Source organism: Haliotis asinina, chromosome 7, assembly GCF_037392515.1.
Source record: "Haliotis asinina isolate JCU_RB_2024 chromosome 7, JCU_Hal_asi_v2, whole genome shotgun sequence".
Classification (NCBI taxonomy): Eukaryota; Metazoa; Mollusca; class Gastropoda; order Lepetellida; family Haliotidae; genus Haliotis; species Haliotis asinina.
Genome location: NC_090286.1, coordinates 2,765,967 through 2,784,752, shown reverse-complemented (window position 1 = coordinate 2,784,752; position 18,786 = coordinate 2,765,967). Strand labels below are relative to the sequence as shown.

The 18,786-nt window shown below is 38.8% G+C and overlaps 1 protein-coding gene across 2 annotated transcripts in view; it reads right to left on the bottom strand.

Moving 5' to 3' along the window:
* Positions 1-18,786, bottom strand: part of LOC137291245 (interleukin-12 receptor subunit beta-2-like) — a 59,557-nt gene that overhangs the window by 18,352 nt on the left and 22,419 nt on the right. For both annotated transcript variants that reach the window (XM_067822544.1, XM_067822542.1), the window contains 3 exons: positions 7,516-7,654; positions 3,608-3,756; positions 2,945-3,081 (listed from right to left, as the gene is read on the bottom strand). In XM_067822544.1, coding sequence (XP_067678645.1) covers positions 2,945-3,081; positions 3,608-3,756; positions 7,516-7,654 — 425 coding nt within the window. The remainder of the gene's footprint in view (positions 1-2,944; positions 3,082-3,607; positions 3,757-7,515; positions 7,655-18,786) is intronic.

The following is an 18,786-nucleotide window of genomic DNA, read 5'->3' as shown; positions in this document are numbered from 1 at the left end:
AATTTCGCAAATTATGTCGCCATAAAAAAGAACTCTATTATTCCATTGTCACTAGTGACATGCTCTGCAATGTAACAGTACAAACACTAAATCATTTTGGTCTTATGTAAAAAGTTTTCACAAGAACTCTATGTATGTGTCGCCTGCCATTAAATGCTCATCATGGGTTGTTTATTTCCAATCTGTTCTTAATATACAAGATGACGTTGTTGATAACGAATTCATGACTTTTGTGAAAGAATATATTACTTGTCAAGGTACCATGTCTGCTAATTGTGGTGCTTGTAATGATGATGAATTTAGTAATCTGTTAAATACAGATTTCATCCAAGGGGAACTTGATCGAGCTGTATATGATCTTAAGCTGAGGAAATGTTCAGGTCCTGATGGCGTTAGGGTGTTCACAGCTGGTATTGTTCTTGTTTTTCCAGCTGTGAACACCCTAACCAGCTGTGAACACCCTAACCCGAGAGGATGCATCTACCAGATGCATCTACCAGATCCCTTGCAACTGTGGCGACCTATACATTGGAGAAACGCTGAGACCAATCAACACCAGAATGAAGGAACACCAGACCTCTGTCAGCAAACTCGACCAGAAATCGGCCATCTCTGAACACATTCTCAAGAACCCTGGACATTCAATCCGATGGGAGGACACTAGGATACTATCTACCAACAACAACAACTGGCGCCAAAGGAAACTGCAAGAAGCCATCGAGATCCGGAGACAGAAACCAGCAATCAACCGTGACCAAGGAGTGTACCTACCAAGTGCCTGGGACTTATTGATAAATTAATCTCATCTATCTGTGTACATTCTATCTATGTAATTCATGTATAGCCAATCTACCCGTGTACATCCTTATCTACTCGTGTTTGTACATCATCAACCCCCATGTAAACATGCCCATCAACCCTCATGTAGTCATGTACATCATCACTTAATCCCCAATCATGTGTTATGTAAACATCCTTATCCCCAATCATGTACCTCGTCCTTAATCCCCTACCTGTGTTATGTAAACATATCCCATCATCTGTAATGTATTACCATTGGCTTCTATCATTGTTATCATAACTGTCGGGTTCCAATCAGCGCTTGTTTATACTGGCTTCCAGCTTTCGTTAAGTCATTCCACTTGTTTCTTTGTTATTGTTTTACCTGTACATATAAATATAGCTCTGTACCCCACTCTCAATCACCTGATGAAGGAGTAAGCATTAACTCCCAAACGTTGTGTTCTCATATAAAGAAGTTGATATCCATAAAATCTTCATCCTTATGCACTTCACTTTTAAATGCCCTTCAAAGACCTGTTTACTTCAATTCTTAACAACCGTTTGAAAGATTTTGTTGATTTTATGAATATGTATCCTGAGAGTCAAGGCGGATTTTGGAAAGCGTATTCAACCGTGGATAACATGTTTACTTTGCAAAGTATTATTCAAAAGTATTTGTCAAAGTCTAGAGGTCGCTTTTATTGTTCATATGCAGATTCCCATAAGGCTTTTGATTCTGTCAACAGAGATTTGTATCATGTTTTATTATCTCACAATATTCACGATCACATGTTTAATATTATAAGAGATATACATAACAAGGGCCTGTGTTAAAGTGTCTCAGACATCCGTTACTGATTATTTTGATTCATTTAGTGGGGTTAGACAGGGTTGTATTTTAGGTCCTTTGCTGTCCTCATAATTTGTAAATCAGCTTCATTTTCAGTCTATATTCAGACAGTGCTATTGGGTAATTTGTTGATTAAATTTTGCCATTGATAGGGACTGACTGTTAATTTTGACAAGACAGAAGTTACAGTGTTCAGAAATGGAAAAACGAAGCTTGGTTGTTTAAGGATCAAAGGTTGAAGGTTTCAACCTATAATAATTACTTGGGTTTACTATTTTACAGTAGGCTTTCATGGTCAAAGGCTGTCCATAATTTGGTTAATAAAGCAAACAATGCCGTATGTTCAATTAAACTTCTTACTTTTAAACTTAAGAATATCTCTCCGGTAGTTACGTTCAAAATGTTTGATGTACAGATTAAACCAATCATATTATATGCTTCTGAAATTTGGGGGTATCAAAAATGGTCATCAGTTGGATTTAAAGATGTGTTTTTATACAATTTAAGGAAAGGATAAGGAAGTATCATGCGCAGTCAATCATGGCTGATGTACATGTATATTAAACATCACATTTATACACTAAACTTAAAACTGTTTTCTGTTCAGAAAGTTACCTTGTAAACATAAAATCAAAAGAAGCCAGGTGCAGGATTACGTTGCTTAGACGTGGTGAATTACCTATCTATAAGACTACTGGTCGATATGATGGTATTCCGCGTCAGTTTCGCTTTTGTCATTTATGTCATTCAGATTATATAGAAGATGAATTTCACTTCCTCTATAAATGTCCTTTGTATAATGATATAAGAGTTAAACACTTTGATAATATCCCTTTGTACATAACTGAAGACATCATGATCTATAATCGCCAAAGTAAAAGTCAGTCTGTTTTGTTGTCAATTTCAAATTTTGTGAAAGAAACCTTAAACATTCAAAATAGATCTGTGACATAATTGTAAGCATGCAACTCTAAGCATTATTTTGTGTATATTATTCTGTACGTGGGCCAGCGGCCTTATTACTGAATAAAGGAATTGAATTGAAGGTATGTCAGGAGCTACTGATATTGGGCTTGAGTTTCAGATTCACCCATAACATGCCACTTGACTTGTCAGCAATATACTGCTGGCTGAAAGAAATGCAGCCTTTCAGCACTTTTCTCCACACACAGGAAAGTGTGACACTCTATGATGTCACTGATAAATTCCTCTAAACAACCTAAACCCTTCTCATTCTCTTAATTTGCATAATTCATCAGATATAAGATAATGATTTCCATGCAGACAAAGAGATGCAGAATGGGATCATACCTTCCAGACTGGGTCGTCCTTTTCGTGAAAACGAATACGGTACAGTTTCTCTCTATACGGCCGGTTATGACTCCAGAACAAGGTGTAACTAGATTTTGTTACACTGATGTTGATTATGTTCACTGGATCAGGTTTAACTGCAAAACAGAGTATCCACACAAATCAAGTTATCAAAGCAATGTCATTTGTGATTTCTTCCCACCAATCTTCAGACATATAAAATTGTGGGGGCGGACAAAATGCCAACCAAGAAAGTCCAATAGGACAAAATTTCTTTAGACAAAATCCCCCACCAAACTGACCAACATGGGGATTTTGTCTGGTTGGGATTTTGTGCTCTGGTGAAATGAAGGTTCATGAAATCCAACCAAAGATATGCTACAGTTAGCTTTAGGAGGTGGTCTAAGAATTCTGAATTACTGAATCAGCAGCTTTCATTCATAAGAAATGACCTTGACCTAGTTGTCCCAAATATTTCTGCTCCAATATGTTACGTTCACAAAGTTACCCTGATTCACCCTTGGCAGTCTTATCTGATTTTCATTCAGATATTGTGTAAAATTGAAATAACATATCTCTTTCAAGAGATTGTCAATTCCATACTAAGGTAGAATATCAGTGGTTAACTAAAACATACAATGGAACATCCAGCAAGATTCTTACCAAGATCATTACATTCTGAGGACACTGGTCCACCCATTACGAAATCATTAGTTCTCTTGTTCCTCACACGGACTGCATATGAAATTTTCAGAAAGTTGTATCTTGAAAAGTAGCACATTGTCTTGGTCTGGTTTGGGCATGTACCTCCACTGTTGATATGAAAAAGGGAACCTCGTCATGATATTCAAGCCACATATCTACGTGTCATCACTGCAACTAATGCAACATTTTGGTGTAAATTCTAACATCATCATGAAGGGAGTCAAAAAGCTTATCCATAAATACATTGTTCCTCTTCATCATACAAGCCTGTAAATGCCAGTTAAGACATGCAATACAATATGTTACAACACAATACAAAGCAATATAATACATACTTCATTAATTTCATAATCCAAATCTTCTAGGTGTTAATATATTTCAATCTATCACCATGCTTGCAGGTACTAATGAATACGGTATCATGAAAACTGTGATGAAAATATTATGAGGAAAAATTTGTCCTGACTGAGACTATCCACTATCCTTGGTCATAGCTGAATTTCTCTAGAGGTAAAGGTGACCTTTTACATAATGTCTTACCATAGTCATCTGTACATTCATACACATCACAATGTTATTTTACTTCAAACAGTAATAAATAACAAACATTTTTTATTAATTTGTATCAAATGAAGATCTGAAATGACATGTTTTTAGCGGGTAGACAATAAGTGAGAGGTAGGTACTGAATGATTAGCCAGGCATTCATCATGGAAGGGGATTCATGCACACATATTTGATACAATCTCGGGGAAGCTATGTATAGTGTTAGTATACCTGAATACATAATAATTTTGAATATTAGTAGGTGTGGCACCATTCAGAGACAGAATTAGTTGGACATGTGACCTTCCATTACTTGGTGTGCAGATATCAGACAAAATCTTGTGAATGATCTGACTGAAGGGTGTAACTGAATGGTCTGTCTGAAGGATGTGACTGAATGGTCTGTCTGAAGGGTGTAACTGAATGGTCTGTCTGAAGGGTGTGATTGAATGGTCTGTCTGAAGGGTGTGATTGAATGGTCTGACTGAAGGGTGTGATTGAATGGTCTGTCTGAAGGGTGTGATTGAATGGTCTGTCTGGAGGGTGTGACTGAATGATCTGAGTGAAGGGTGCAACTGAATGATCTGACTGAAGGGTGTGATTGAATGGTCTGTCTGAAGGGTGTGATTGAAAGGTCTGTCTGTCGGGTGTAACTGAATGGTCTGACTGAAGGGTGTGACTGAATGGTCTGTCTGAAGGATGTGACTGAATGGTCTGTCTGAAGGGTGTAACTGAATGGTCTGTCTGAAGGGTGTGATTGAATGGTCTGTCTGAAGGGTGTGATTGAATAGTCTGTCTGGAGGGTGTGACTGAATGATCTGAGTGAAGGGTGTGATTGAATGATCTGACTGAAGGGTGTGATTGAATGGTCTGTCTGAAGGGTGTGATTGAAAGGTCTGTCTGTCGGGTGTAACTGAATGGTCTGACTGAAGGGTGTGACTGAATGGTCTGTCTGAAGGGTGTGATTGAATGGTCTGTCTGAAGGGTGTGATTGAATGGTCTGACTGAAGGGTGTGATTGAATGGTCTGTCTGCAGGGTGTGATTGAATGGTCTGTCTGGAGGGTGTGACTGAATGATCTGAGTGAAGGGTGCAACTCAATGATCTGACTGAAGGGTGTGATTGAATGGTCTGTCTGAAGGGTGTGATTGAATGATCTGTCTGGAGGGTGTGATTGAATGATCTGAGTGAAGGGTGTAACTGAATGATCTGACTGAAGGATGTAACTGAAGGGTGTGATCGAATGATCTGACTGAAGGGTGTAACTGAGTGGTATGATGGAAGGGTGTAGCTGAATGGTCTGACTAAAAGGCGTGACTGAAGGGTGTGATTGGAGGGTGTGCTTGAACGGTCTGACTGAAGGATGTGATTGTGTGGTCTAGTTGAAAGGCATGACTTAGGGTCTGTTTGAGTGGTCTAGGTGAAGGTTGGTGTGTATGAGTGTGATTGAGTGGTCTGGCTGATGGGTGTGTATGATGGTTCTAACTAAAGTGCGACTGCATGGTCTAACTGATAGGTCTAATTCTACTTTTATTCCAATCACCACACCAAGCTCTGACAATTACATCTGCAAACCAACTAATAAACACATGGCCAAAGAGGGTGAAGGAAGATTCCAGTTGGAAGGAAAGAATGAAGACACTGAATTAGTGGGAAAATTGAGTCAGAGTAGGGTTTGACTCCACTGTCGGCTCAACCTTAAAACAGACAACTTTATGTCATTATATTCCTGTCATGCAGAGAGATTGTGTTGTAAATACAAAGAACATTACCCAATGAGATCTGTGGCATTATCACTGAAAAGTTAGTGTTGAAAATACAAACACACTGTTTAAGACTAGGTCAAGGTTGCTTGGTATTTGGTATTTTCTACAGAGACTGGTATTGCGTTATTGTTACCAATGTTGTCAAAATGATGGTGATAGACTGCCACCTCTAGCTGGTAAAACATACTACGAGTAAGTGACATGGTATGTTGTGTGTGAAGTGTGTTGTCCTTACTGGCTTGTGAAGTACTGTAAAAACTACCCTGGTCTTCTTCACTTAGTGAAACATTGTCAACACTGTCTCAATGGCTTTGTCATCTATACCCATTGTTTTATTGTCTTGTAGGGAAGGTTATAGTCAACATGCATTGTCTCATGGTGAAGGGTACTGTCTAAACTCCTCATCTCTTAGGTGAAGGGTACTGTCTAAACTCATTGTCTCTTAGGTGAAGGGTACTGTCTAAAGTCATTGTCTCTCAGGTGAAGGGTACTGTCTAAACTCACTGTCTCTTGGTGAAGGGTACTGTCTAGACTTATCATCTCGTGGAGGTTACTGTCCAAACGCATGGTCTCTTGGTGAAGGGTACTGTCTGAGCTCATTGTCTCTTGATGAAGGATACTGTCTACACTCATTATTTCTTGGTGAAGGGTACTATTTAAACTCATTGTCTCTTGGTGAAGAGTACTGTCTAAACTCATTGTCTCTTGGCGAAGGGTACTGTCTAAACTCATCATTTCTTGGTGAAGGGTACTGCTAATACTCATTATCTCATGAAAGGTATTGTCAATACTCTTTGTTTCATGGTGAAGCGTATTGTCAATGCTCATTGTCCCAAGTTATTCTGTACTTTCGTCTTTTCTGACAAGCTTCAGTACAGGTTGCCCAGTATGCTCTTTACCAATATCAATCTGCTGACTATCTACATGACGCAAAGTTCCAAAGTTCTGTGTTCTCCTAGTGAGCGAGACAGTGACTGTAGACCACCTGTATGATGGAGTCCTGCATGCCAACAACTTCAGTCATCATTCATGTATTATCCAGACAAACACCAGGGACAGCGGGCCCATTCAATCTCAGCAGTAGGAAACATTTAACTAATGCATGTGGGACCATTGTGACATTTTGTTCATGTGAATCGTCATGTAGATCAATTGTGGTCAAACCACATCAGTGTCGAACTTGGGTCTCTGGCATGATGAGTCAATGCTTTAACCGCTGGGCTACCCACACGTTTGCTCTGTACATGGCAACATTTCTTCTTGAGGCTGGTGGAGTCCAACCATTGATTATTAAAACGAGCACCTATCAACACTATCAGAACAGGATCACCAACAATCAACCAGGTGGTAACAACTAACTCATCTACAGGCCTCGTGAGTTCTGTCCTGGGCAAACAACCACGTCCTAACAACCACCTCATGTACTGGCCTCTTGTCTCCAACATATGTCCAGTTTTGTCCTGGACAATAAATTCATATGATTGTGTTAACTGTTTTGGAAAAGTATATTTAATGCTCACCTGTTCCAAACAGGCAAATCTTACATAATACATACCTTCTTCTCGTTCTGAACAGATATGTAACTTCAACATTGGAATCATTGACATAGCGTACACCAAGGTCCCAGGTACAGGTCAGAGGAGAGTCCCAGTTGTTCTTCACACAAGTAATGTTCTCCACCAGCTCTGGTTTATCTGGAACAGTGATAATCATTGAGTAATGTCCTCCAATGGCTCTGGTTTATATGGAACAGTGATAATCATTGAGTAATGTCCTCCACCAGCTCTGGTTTATCTGGAACAGTGATAATCATTGAGTAATGTCCTCCACAGGGTCTGGTTTATCTGGAACAGTGATAATCATTGAGTAATGTCCTCCACAGGGTCTGGTTTATCTGGAAAAGTGACAATCATTGAGTAATGTCCTCCACAGGGTCTGGTTTATCTGGAACAGTGATAATCATTGAGAAATATAACAACCAGTTGAGGGGTAATCTGGCACAGTGATAATCATTGAGTGATGTTCACAACTGACTCTGGGTAATCCCGGTGTATGAAATAGCGTCTGCCCAGCGGCCCACTGCTTGCTACTTACATGGCGGGCTTACAACTTTATTTCATAGCCAGTCCTATGCAGCAATCCATTTTCCAAGGGTATATATTTGACCATGTCATTGACTATGGGAAATACTTTGAAAATAGTTTACAATTGTGGTAACTAGATGTTGTCTGTATAGTTCATGATCAATCACACTATAACTTCCACTGATCAACCTACCCATTCATCCACACTAAATGTGACTGGTCTAGAGAATGCCTTCAGCCACTGAATAATGCCATTCTTTTCTGATGGCAGTGACACTAAATGAATTAACAGTGACCACCAAATCATGGTTTTATTGAATTTGCTTTTGCACATATATCGGTTTACCTCAATACAAGTATTTCATTAATTACTTTCTTTTAACACCGTATCTCAATTTCCTATATTTAATACAGGGCTGGTTACATTTTAACAGGGAATGCAACATGTTGTAGTTATCAGCCCTGTGGGCTTCCTGTCTTTTTGAAGGATTTTCATACACTGGAAATCTGGAATAGGGATCCATCTTGCCCTGGATCATATGTTATCAAAGACCCAACTTGTCCTGTATGATATGCTATCATAGACCAATCTTGCCCTGGATGGTATACTATCAGAGACCCATCTAGCCATAGATGGTATATTATCAGAAACCAATTTTGTCCTGGATAGTGTGTTATCAGAAAAATATTCTGCCCTTGATGCATTTTATCAGAGACCAATCTTGCCCTTGATGCATGTTATCAGAAACCAATCTTGTCCTGGATGTTATGTTATTAGAGACCAATCTTGCCCTTGATGCATGTTATCAGAAACCAATCTTGCCCTTGATGCATGTTATTAGAGACCAATCTTGCCCTTGATGCATGTTATCAGAGACCAATCTTGTCCTGGATGTTATGTTATCAGAAACCAATCTTGCCCTTGATGCATGTTATTAGAGACCAATCTTGCCCTTGATGCATGTTATCAGAGACCAATCTTGCCCTTGATGCATGTTATCAGAAACCAATCTTGTCCTGGATGTTATGTTATCAGAAACCAATCTTGCCCTTGATGCATGTTATCAGAAACCAATCTTGCCCTTGATGCATGTTATTAGAGACCAATCTTGCCCTTGATGCATGTTATCAGAGACCAATCTTGTCCTGGATGTTATGTTATCAGAAACCAATCTTGCCCTTGATGCATGTTATTAGAGACCAATCTTGCCCTTGATGCATGTTATCAGAAACCAATCTTACCCTTGATGCATGTTATTAGAGACCAATCTTGCCCTTGATGCATGTTATCAGAGACCAATCTTGTCCTGGATGCTATGTTATCAGAAACCAATCTTGCCCTTGATGCATGTTATCAGAGACCAATCTTGCCCTTGATGCATGTTATCAGAGACCAATCTTGTCCTGGATGTTATGTTATCAGAAACCAATCTTGCCCTTGATGCATGTTATCAGAGACCAATCTTGTCCTTGATGCATGTTATCAGAAACCAATCTTGCCCTTGATGCATGTTATTAGAGACCAATCTTGCCCTTGATGCATGTTATTAGAAACCAATCTTGCCCTTGATGCATGTTATCAGAAACCAATCTTGCCCTTGATGCATGTTATTAGAGACCAATCTTGCCCTTGATGCATGTTATCAGAAACCAATCTTGTCCTGGATGTTATGTTATCAGAAACCAATCTTGCCCTTGATGCATGTTATTAGAGACCAATCTTGCCCTTGATGCATGTTATCAGAAACCAATCTTGCCCTTGATGCATGTTATTAGAGACCAATCTTGCCCTTGATGCATGTTATCAGAGACCAATCTTGTCCTGGATGTTATGTTATCAGAAACCAATCTTGCCCTTGATGCATGTTATCAGAGACCAATCTTGTCCTGGATGTTATGTTATCAGAAACCAATCTTGCCCTTGATGCATGTTATCAGAGACCAATCTTGTCCTTGATGCATGTTATCAGAAACCAATCTTGCCCTTGATGCATGTTATTAGAGACCAATCTTGCCCTTGATGCATGTTATTAGAGACCAATCTTGCCCTTGATGCATGTTATCAGAGACCAATCTTGTCCTGGATGTTATGTTATCAGAAACCAATCTTGCCCTTGATGCATGTTATTAGAGACCAATCTTGCCCTTGATGCATGTTATCAGAGACCAATCTTGCCCTTGATGCATGTTATTAGAGACCAATCTTGCCCTTGATGCATGTTATCAGAGACCAATATTGTCCTGGATGTTATGTTATCAGAAACCAATCTTGCCCTTGATGCATGTTATCAGAGACCAATCTTGCCCTTGATGCATGTTATCAGAGACCAATCTTGTCCTGGATGTTATGTTATCAGAAACCAATCTTGCCCTTGATGCATGTTATCAGAGACCAATCTTGTCCTTGATGCATGTTATCAGAAACCAATCTTGCCCTTGATGCATGTTATTAGAGACCAATCTTGCCCTTGATGCATGTTATCAGAGACCAATCTTGTCCTGGATGTTATGTTATCAGAAACCAATCTTGCCCTTGATGCATGTTATCAGAGACCAATCTTGTCCTTGATGCATGTTATCAGAAACCAATCTTGTCCTGGATGTTATGTTATCAGAAACCAATCTTGCCCTTGATGCATGTTATTAGAGACCAATCTTGCCCTTGATGCATGTTATCAGAAACCAATCTTGTCCTGGATGTTATGTTATCAGAAACCAATCTTGCCCTTGATGCATGTTATTAGAGACCAATCTTGCCCTTGATGCATGTTATCAGAAACCAATCTTGCCCTTGATGCATGTTATTAGAGACCAATCTTGCCCTTGATGCATGTTATCAGAGACCAATCTTGTCCTGGATGTTATGTTATCAGAAACCAATCTTGCCCTTGATGCATGTTATTAGAGACCAATCTTGCCCTTGATGCATGTTATCAGAAACCAATCTTGCCCTTGATGCATGTTATTAGAGACCAATCTTGCCCTTGATGCATGTTATCAGAAACCAATCTTGTCCTGGATGTTATGTTATCAGAAACCAATCTTGCCCTTGATGCATGTTATTAGAGACCAATCTTGTCCTTGATGCATGTTATCAGAAACCAATCTTGTCCTTGATGCATGTTATTAGAGACCAATCTTGCCCTTGATGCATGTTATTAGAGACCAATCTTGTCCTGGATGTTATGTTATCAGAAACCAATCTTGCCCTTGATGCATGTTATTAGAGACCAATCTTGCCCTTGATGCATGTTATCAGAGACCAATCTTGTCCTTGATGCATGTTATCAGAAACCAATCTTGCCCTTGATGCATGTTATCAGAGACCAATCTTGCCCTTGATGCATGTTATCAGAGACCAATCTTGTCCTGGATGTTATGTTATCAGAAACCAATCTTGCCCTTGATGCATGTTATCAGAGACCAATCTTGTCCTTGATGCATGTTATCAGAAACCAATCTTGCCCTTGATGCATGTTATTAGAGACCAATCTTGCCCTTGATGCATGTTATCAGAAACCAATCTTGTCCTGGATGTTATGTTATCAGAAACCAATCTTGTCCTTGATGCATGTTATTAGAGACCAATCTTGTCCTTGATGCATGTTATTAGAGACCAATCTTGTCCTGGATGTTATGTTATCAGAAACCAATCTTGCCCTTGATGCATGTTATTAGAGACCAATCTTGCCCTTGATGCATGTTATCAGAAACCAATCTTGTCCTGGATGTTATGTTATCAGAAACCAATCTTGCCCTTGATGCATGTTATCAGAGACCAATCTTGTCCTTGATGCATGTTATCAGAAACCAATCTTGTCCTTGATGCATGTTATCAGAAACCAATCTTGTCCTTGATGCATGTTATCAGAAACCAATCTTGCCCTTGATGCATGTTATCAGAGACCAATCTTGCCCTTGATGCATGTTATCAGAAACCAATCTTGCCCTTGATGCATGTTATCAGAAACCAATCTTGCCCTTGATGCATGTTATCAGAAACCAATCTTGCCCTTGATGCATGTTATCAGAAACCAATCTTGCCCTTGATGCATGTTATCAGAAACCAATCTTGCCCTTGATGCATGTTATCAGAGACCAATCTTGTCCTTGATGCATGTTATCAGAAACCAATCTTGTCCTGGATGTTATGTTATCAGAAACCAATCTTGCCCTTGATGCATGTTATCAGAGACCAATCTTGTCCTTGATGCATGTTATCAGAAACCAATCTTGTCCTTGATGCATGTTATCAGAAACCAATCTTGCCCTTGATGAATGTTATTAGAGACCAATCTTGTCCTTGATGCATGTTATCAGAAACCAATCTTGCCCTTGATGCATGTTATTAGAGACCAATCTTGCCCTTGATGCATGTTATCAGAGACCAATCTTGTCCTGGATGTTATGTTATCAGAAACCAATCTTGCCCTTGATGCATGTTATCAGAGACCAATCTTGTCCTTGATGCATGTTATCAGAAACCAATCTTGTCCTGGATGTTATGTTATCAGAAACCAATCTTGCCCTTGATGCATGTTATTAGAGACCAATCTTGCCCTTGATGCATGTTATCAGAAACCAATCTTGTCCTGGATGTTATGTTATCAGAAACCAATCTTGCCCTTGATGCATGTTATTAGAGACCAATCTTGCCCTTGATGCATGTTATCAGAAACCAATCTTGCCCTTGATGCATGTTATTAGAGACCAATCTTGTCCTGGATGTTATGTTATCAGAAACCAATCTTGCCCTTGATGCATGTTATCAGAGACCAATCTTGCCCTTGATGCATGTTATCAGAGACCAATCTTGTCCTTGATGCATGTTATCAGAAACCAATCTTGCCCTTGATGCATGTTATCAGAGACCAATCTTGCCCTTGATGCATGTTATCAGAGACCAATCTTGTCCTGGATGTTATGTTATCAGAAACCAATCTTGCCCTTGATGCATGTTATCAGAGACCAATCTTGTCCTTGATGCATGTTATCAGAAACCAATCTTGCCCTTGATGCATGTTATTAGAGACCAATCTTGCCCTTGATGCATGTTATTAGAGACCAATCTTGTCCTGGATGTTATGTTATCAGAAACCAATCTTGCCCTTGATGCATGTTATTAGAGACCAATCTTGCCCTTGATGCATGTTATCAGAGACCAATCTTGTCCTTGATGCATGTTATCAGAAACCAATCTTGCCCTTGATGCATGTTATCAGAGACCAATCTTGTCCTTGATGAATGTTATCAGAAACCAATCTTGCCCTTGATGCATGTTATTAGAGACCAATCTTGCCCTTGATGCATGTTATTAGAGACCAATCTTGTCCTGGATGTTATGTTATCAGAAACCAATCTTGCCCTTGATGCATGTTATTAGAGACCAATCTTGCCCTTGATGCATGTTATCAGAGACCAATCTTGTCCTTGATGCATGTTATCAGAAACCAATCTTGCCCTTGATGCATGTTATCAGAGACCAATCTTAACCCTTGATGCATGTTATCAGAGACCAATCTTGTCCTGGATGTTATGTTATCAGAAACCAATCTTGCCCTTGATGCATGTTATCAGAGACCAATCTTGTCCTTGATGCATGTTATCAGAAACCAATCTTGCCCTTGATGCATGTTATTAGAGACCAATCTTGCCCTTGATGCATGTTATCAGAAACCAATCTTGTCCTGGATGTTATGTTATCAGAAACCAATCTTGCCCTTGATGCATGTTATTAGAGACCAATCTTGCCCTTGATGCATGTTATCAGAAACCAATCTTGTCCTGGATGTTATGTTATCAGAAACCAATCTTGCCCTTGATGCATGTTATTAGAGACCAATCTTGTCCTTGATGCATGTTATTAGAGACCAATCTTGCCCTTGATGCATGTTATCAGAAACCAATCTTGTCCTGGATGTTATGTTATCAGAAACCAATCTTGCCCTTGATGCATGTTATTAGAGACCAATCTTGCCCTTGATGCATGTTATCAGAAACCAATCTTGTCCTGGATGTTATGTTATCAGAAACCAATCTTGCCCTTGATGCATGTTATTAGAGACCAATCTTGTCCTTGATGCATGTTATTAGAGACCAATCTTGCCCTTGATGCATGTTATCAGAGACCAATCTTGTCCTGGATGTTATGTTATCAGAAACCAATCTTGCCCTTGATGCATGTTATTAGAGACCAATCTTGCCCTTGATGCATGTTATCAGAAACCAATCTTGCCCTTGATGCATGTTATTAGAGACCAATCTTGCCCTTGATGCATGTTATCAGAAACCAATCTTGTCCTGGATGTTATGTTATCAGAAACCAATCTTGCCCTTGATGCATGTTATTAGAGACCAATCTTGTCCTTGATGCATGTTATCAGAAACCAATCTTGTCCTGGATGTTATGTTATCAGAAACCAATCTTGCCCTTGATGCATGTTATCAGAGACCAATCTTGCCCTTGATGCATGTTATCAGAAACCAATCTTGTCCTTGATGCATGTTATCAGAAACCAATCTTGTCCTTGATGCATGTTATCAGAAACCAATCTTGCCCTTGATGCATGTTATCAGAGACCAATCTTGCCCTTGATGCATGTTATCAGAAACCAATCTTGCCCTTGATGCATGTTATCAGAAACCAATCTTGCCCTTGATGCATGTTATCAGAAACCAATCTTGTCCTTGATGCATGTTATCAGAAACCAATCTTGCCCTTGATGCATGTTATCAGAAACCAATCTTGCCCTTGATGCATGTTATCAGAAACCAATCTTGCCCTTGATGCATGTTATCAGAAACCAATCTTGCCCTTGATGCATGTTATTAGAGACCAATCTTGCCCTTGATGCATGTTATCAGAAACCAATCTTGCCCTTGATGCATGTTATCAGAAACCAATCTTGCCCTTGATGCATGTTATTAGAGACCAATCTTGCCCTTGATGCATGTTATCAGAAACCAATCTTGCCCTTGATGCATGTTATCAGAAACCAATCTTGCCCTTGATGCATGTTATTAGAGACCAATCTCAGGGATAGTACGTTAGATGAGACCAGTCTTGTCGCAGTATGGTATGTTATCAGAGTTCAATCTTGCCCTGGCCGGCATATTATCAGTGATCCATCTTGCCCTGGCCCGCATGTTATCAGATATCAATCTTGACCTTAACTCATTAAGGCCGAGAGCCGCATATATGCGGCAAATTAATTAGCTTCTCACAGCGAGAGCCGCGTATTGGGGGTAATAAAAAGCACCTCTTATTCAGCGAGAGACGCATATTGGGGGTTATGAAAAGCACCTCTCATTCAGCGAGAGCCGCGTATTGGGGGTTTTACATTTTAAATTCATACTGTACCTATAATTGCAATCAATTTAGCAGTAATGATCAAAGATTAGCCTTTAGATTAGGGGCTTATACAGGGAAATGAACACATGTCTGCGAGAAAAGAGATTATGAGATGTTGTTACAGGAGGTACGTGTTTGTTACTCATCATTGGGAGTGAATACTAAGATACTATGTTTGCATATTGATTGAATTAATGGTGACAAGGTTACAAAACCTTCTTCTAAATTAAATCATTCATTCATTCGTTGTAATAGTATAATGAATCGTAGACATAAATAGCAATACTGTATTACACTCATGTTCGTGTAGATTTGACATAAACCAAGTTACTAATTTAGACCTAATTCATTTGCGACTATTGATTTTTAAAGTTGACAATAATACATAATCGAATATGAAGTGATAACTCTTGCATCTACTCATAATATACATATATAGTACACATAAACCATACAAAGGTAACTGGGGTATTTTGTTCAAGCTGTTTCATGCTTATTTGAAATGTGATTTTTCAATGCAATTTACATAAGCATTGTGTAAGAAACGTTTGTATTTGATCTCTGTAATTATCTTATCCAGTGTAATGATCACGTGTATCAGATCCATCGTCAAAAAAAGGAGGATAATATATCAGTTACGGAATTGATGCGTATAATCATTCAATCAGACAACACTAAATGAGATATGTGAACTCCTCTTTCAACCTCAAAATAACAGCCTCTGGGCGAGTGCATGTCCAGGTAAACTTTTGTCCCGTGACAAGTGTAAAACAAACTAATGCGTTGTTACATCATTGGACAACCTGTTTTGTGGAGTCACGCCCACTGTCAATCTTCTGAACCTCGTTTGCTTTCAAAACAAATATAAGTATGTCCATCCTCATAAATATTTGGGGAGATTCAACTTCAAGTGTATACATCACAATAAATCAGTATCGTGTTATTTTAATTCTATAATACATGTACTTGAATTATGATAGTTATTCGTAACAATGTGCAGATTATATTGAAATGTTCAGCGAACCATTATGTTTGATGTACAAGTAGTGTACGCAAAAAGTATATACAAATAAATATTATCTCTACTCAATGGTTGGATTGGGTTATCCGGGGTAAAAATAATCGGATTGTAGTGTTTTGAGCGCTTCAAAGAAAAATAAACTCGTCAAAGTGCTTGTTAGTTCTACGTGTACATTTCAGGCATCCTTACGATTATGTATGTTCACGATACACAAACTTTTCATGATAGCTAGAGTTGATAAAGCCGAAATCTAACATATCGATTGGTCAACGATCTAACCAATAGTCAATCTGTATCCAAGCTGTCTAGTGACCGAACATACTCTTCAGAAATTTAGCCCACGCCCCATCACCTGTCATTTCCAATGTGACAGGTATCTCATGATACGATTGGTCATAGATAACAAATCAGGGAGTATATTGAACAGTTAAGATACAAAACGACCTATTCGGGAACTTTGATGACGCCCATCCCATGATCCTTTGTCTTATGTATGTGCAAGGAATAGCATTATACAATATGTATGCATGTATGTTCATGCGATAACGTATATTTTCTGCGTTAAATCTAGATGAACCAAAGCAACAAACTGTGAATCTGTTATATGTAAGCATATTAGTACTTTCCTTAAAATATTCAGTATACACTGGAAATGTATCAGCGAAAACGCTTCTTTCATAGATTATTAGGCATGTGCGTAAATTCATCTTTACTGCCATTGACATAGATGTTTTGAACAATTTAATCTCACACAATGATATGAGAGGGACATCATTTGGTTTAAGTATGTCTTACATACAAAGAATCCAAACATATGTGAAGAAAGGCACACTTACATAATCCCTTACTTTATGTGCTATTGAAAGTTTCTTGACACCTCTCTGTAATTATCATGTGTAGCAACTTATTCTGTTGATCCATCATCAGTAAAATCAGGATAGCATATTAATCATGGTATTGATACCCTTGCGTATCATCATTCAGACTAAAAAGTAATAAGATTATTTAGCGCTAAGGTCTTGAAACAACAGTCTCCGGTAAAATTTATATGTAGCCACACCCCTACTCCCTTATTGAACGGACTGTCCCGGGACAAGCGTAAAAAAATGTGTTGTTATTTTGTCGGACAACCCACTTGCTGGTGCTACGTACGCTTCATTCTCTGTACTGTATATGCACAAATGGGTGCAATCTGGTGAACCTTGATAGCGATACGATATCAGACAATACACAAATTGTTACATGATAGTTAGAATATACAACCAAAACACAACATGTCCACTGGTCAACAATACAATAAAAAATCAATGTATCCAATCTGAGTGACCAAACGTGCCCTTCAGAAATTTAGGCCACGCCCCATCACCTTGCCCTTCCTTTTTGACAGGTTCTCACGATACGATTGGTCAAAGTATCAGCCAGTATAATGAGTAACTGAGATATAATGCGTTACATTCGGGATATTTTATCCCATCACATGACGGGAACTTTTGTTTAGCATCGAGTAATGATAAATGTATCATGCAATATGTATGTGTATGAATGGTGATGTATGTTTGCAGCATTAAGTTAAGATGAACAAAGTGACAAACTATAAATTTCTATATGCTCCATGTTACTTACACACCTCTTGATACTTTCCCTGAAATAGTCAGTAAGCACGAGCAATGTATTGGCAAAAAATGTAGACGATTATAATGCAAGTCCCCCCTCCTCTTTTTAAACTCTATTACAAATACATGTAATATATTATAATTCAGTCAATACGATGAGAGAGACAGGAGGAATTTGTATATTTGTTCATCTCGTACGTACAAAGACCGCGTAGGTGTTGATAAAAATACAGCACACACTGGCAAAGGGGTATAAGAGACACTTGTAATAAATTACATGAAATGCTGTAATCTATGTATTCACATCAGCCTCTTTTCCATTTACATCTTTACGACACAATTAAATAATCAGTACTTGTTTGTGAGACTAGACAGTTTCCTGTCATATCCGAGACCTGCCAGGTAAATCAGGCATGATTAGCACTAATTAGGCTCGTCGCAGCAATCAGGCAGTCAGTGAGGGGTCCCAGGTGTTGGACAGTGGAGCAGCTCCAGGGCTTAATGATTTAATGGTATGTCATTAGAGACCAATCTTGCCCTGAACTGACCTTTGTTTATTTACAGCACTGATCAATCAGAAGATATGTAATACACAACATTGAATTAGAATTAGGGGATAACTGTACCGTGTTTGATGAATAGGGGACATGTGGTTATATAGCCAAAGATTTAATGGCATTTTATCGGCATATAGATTTATCATTATATCGGTACAGCTATCCCCATTCAACTCATCTTCTGCTGTTTTTTCATGAAA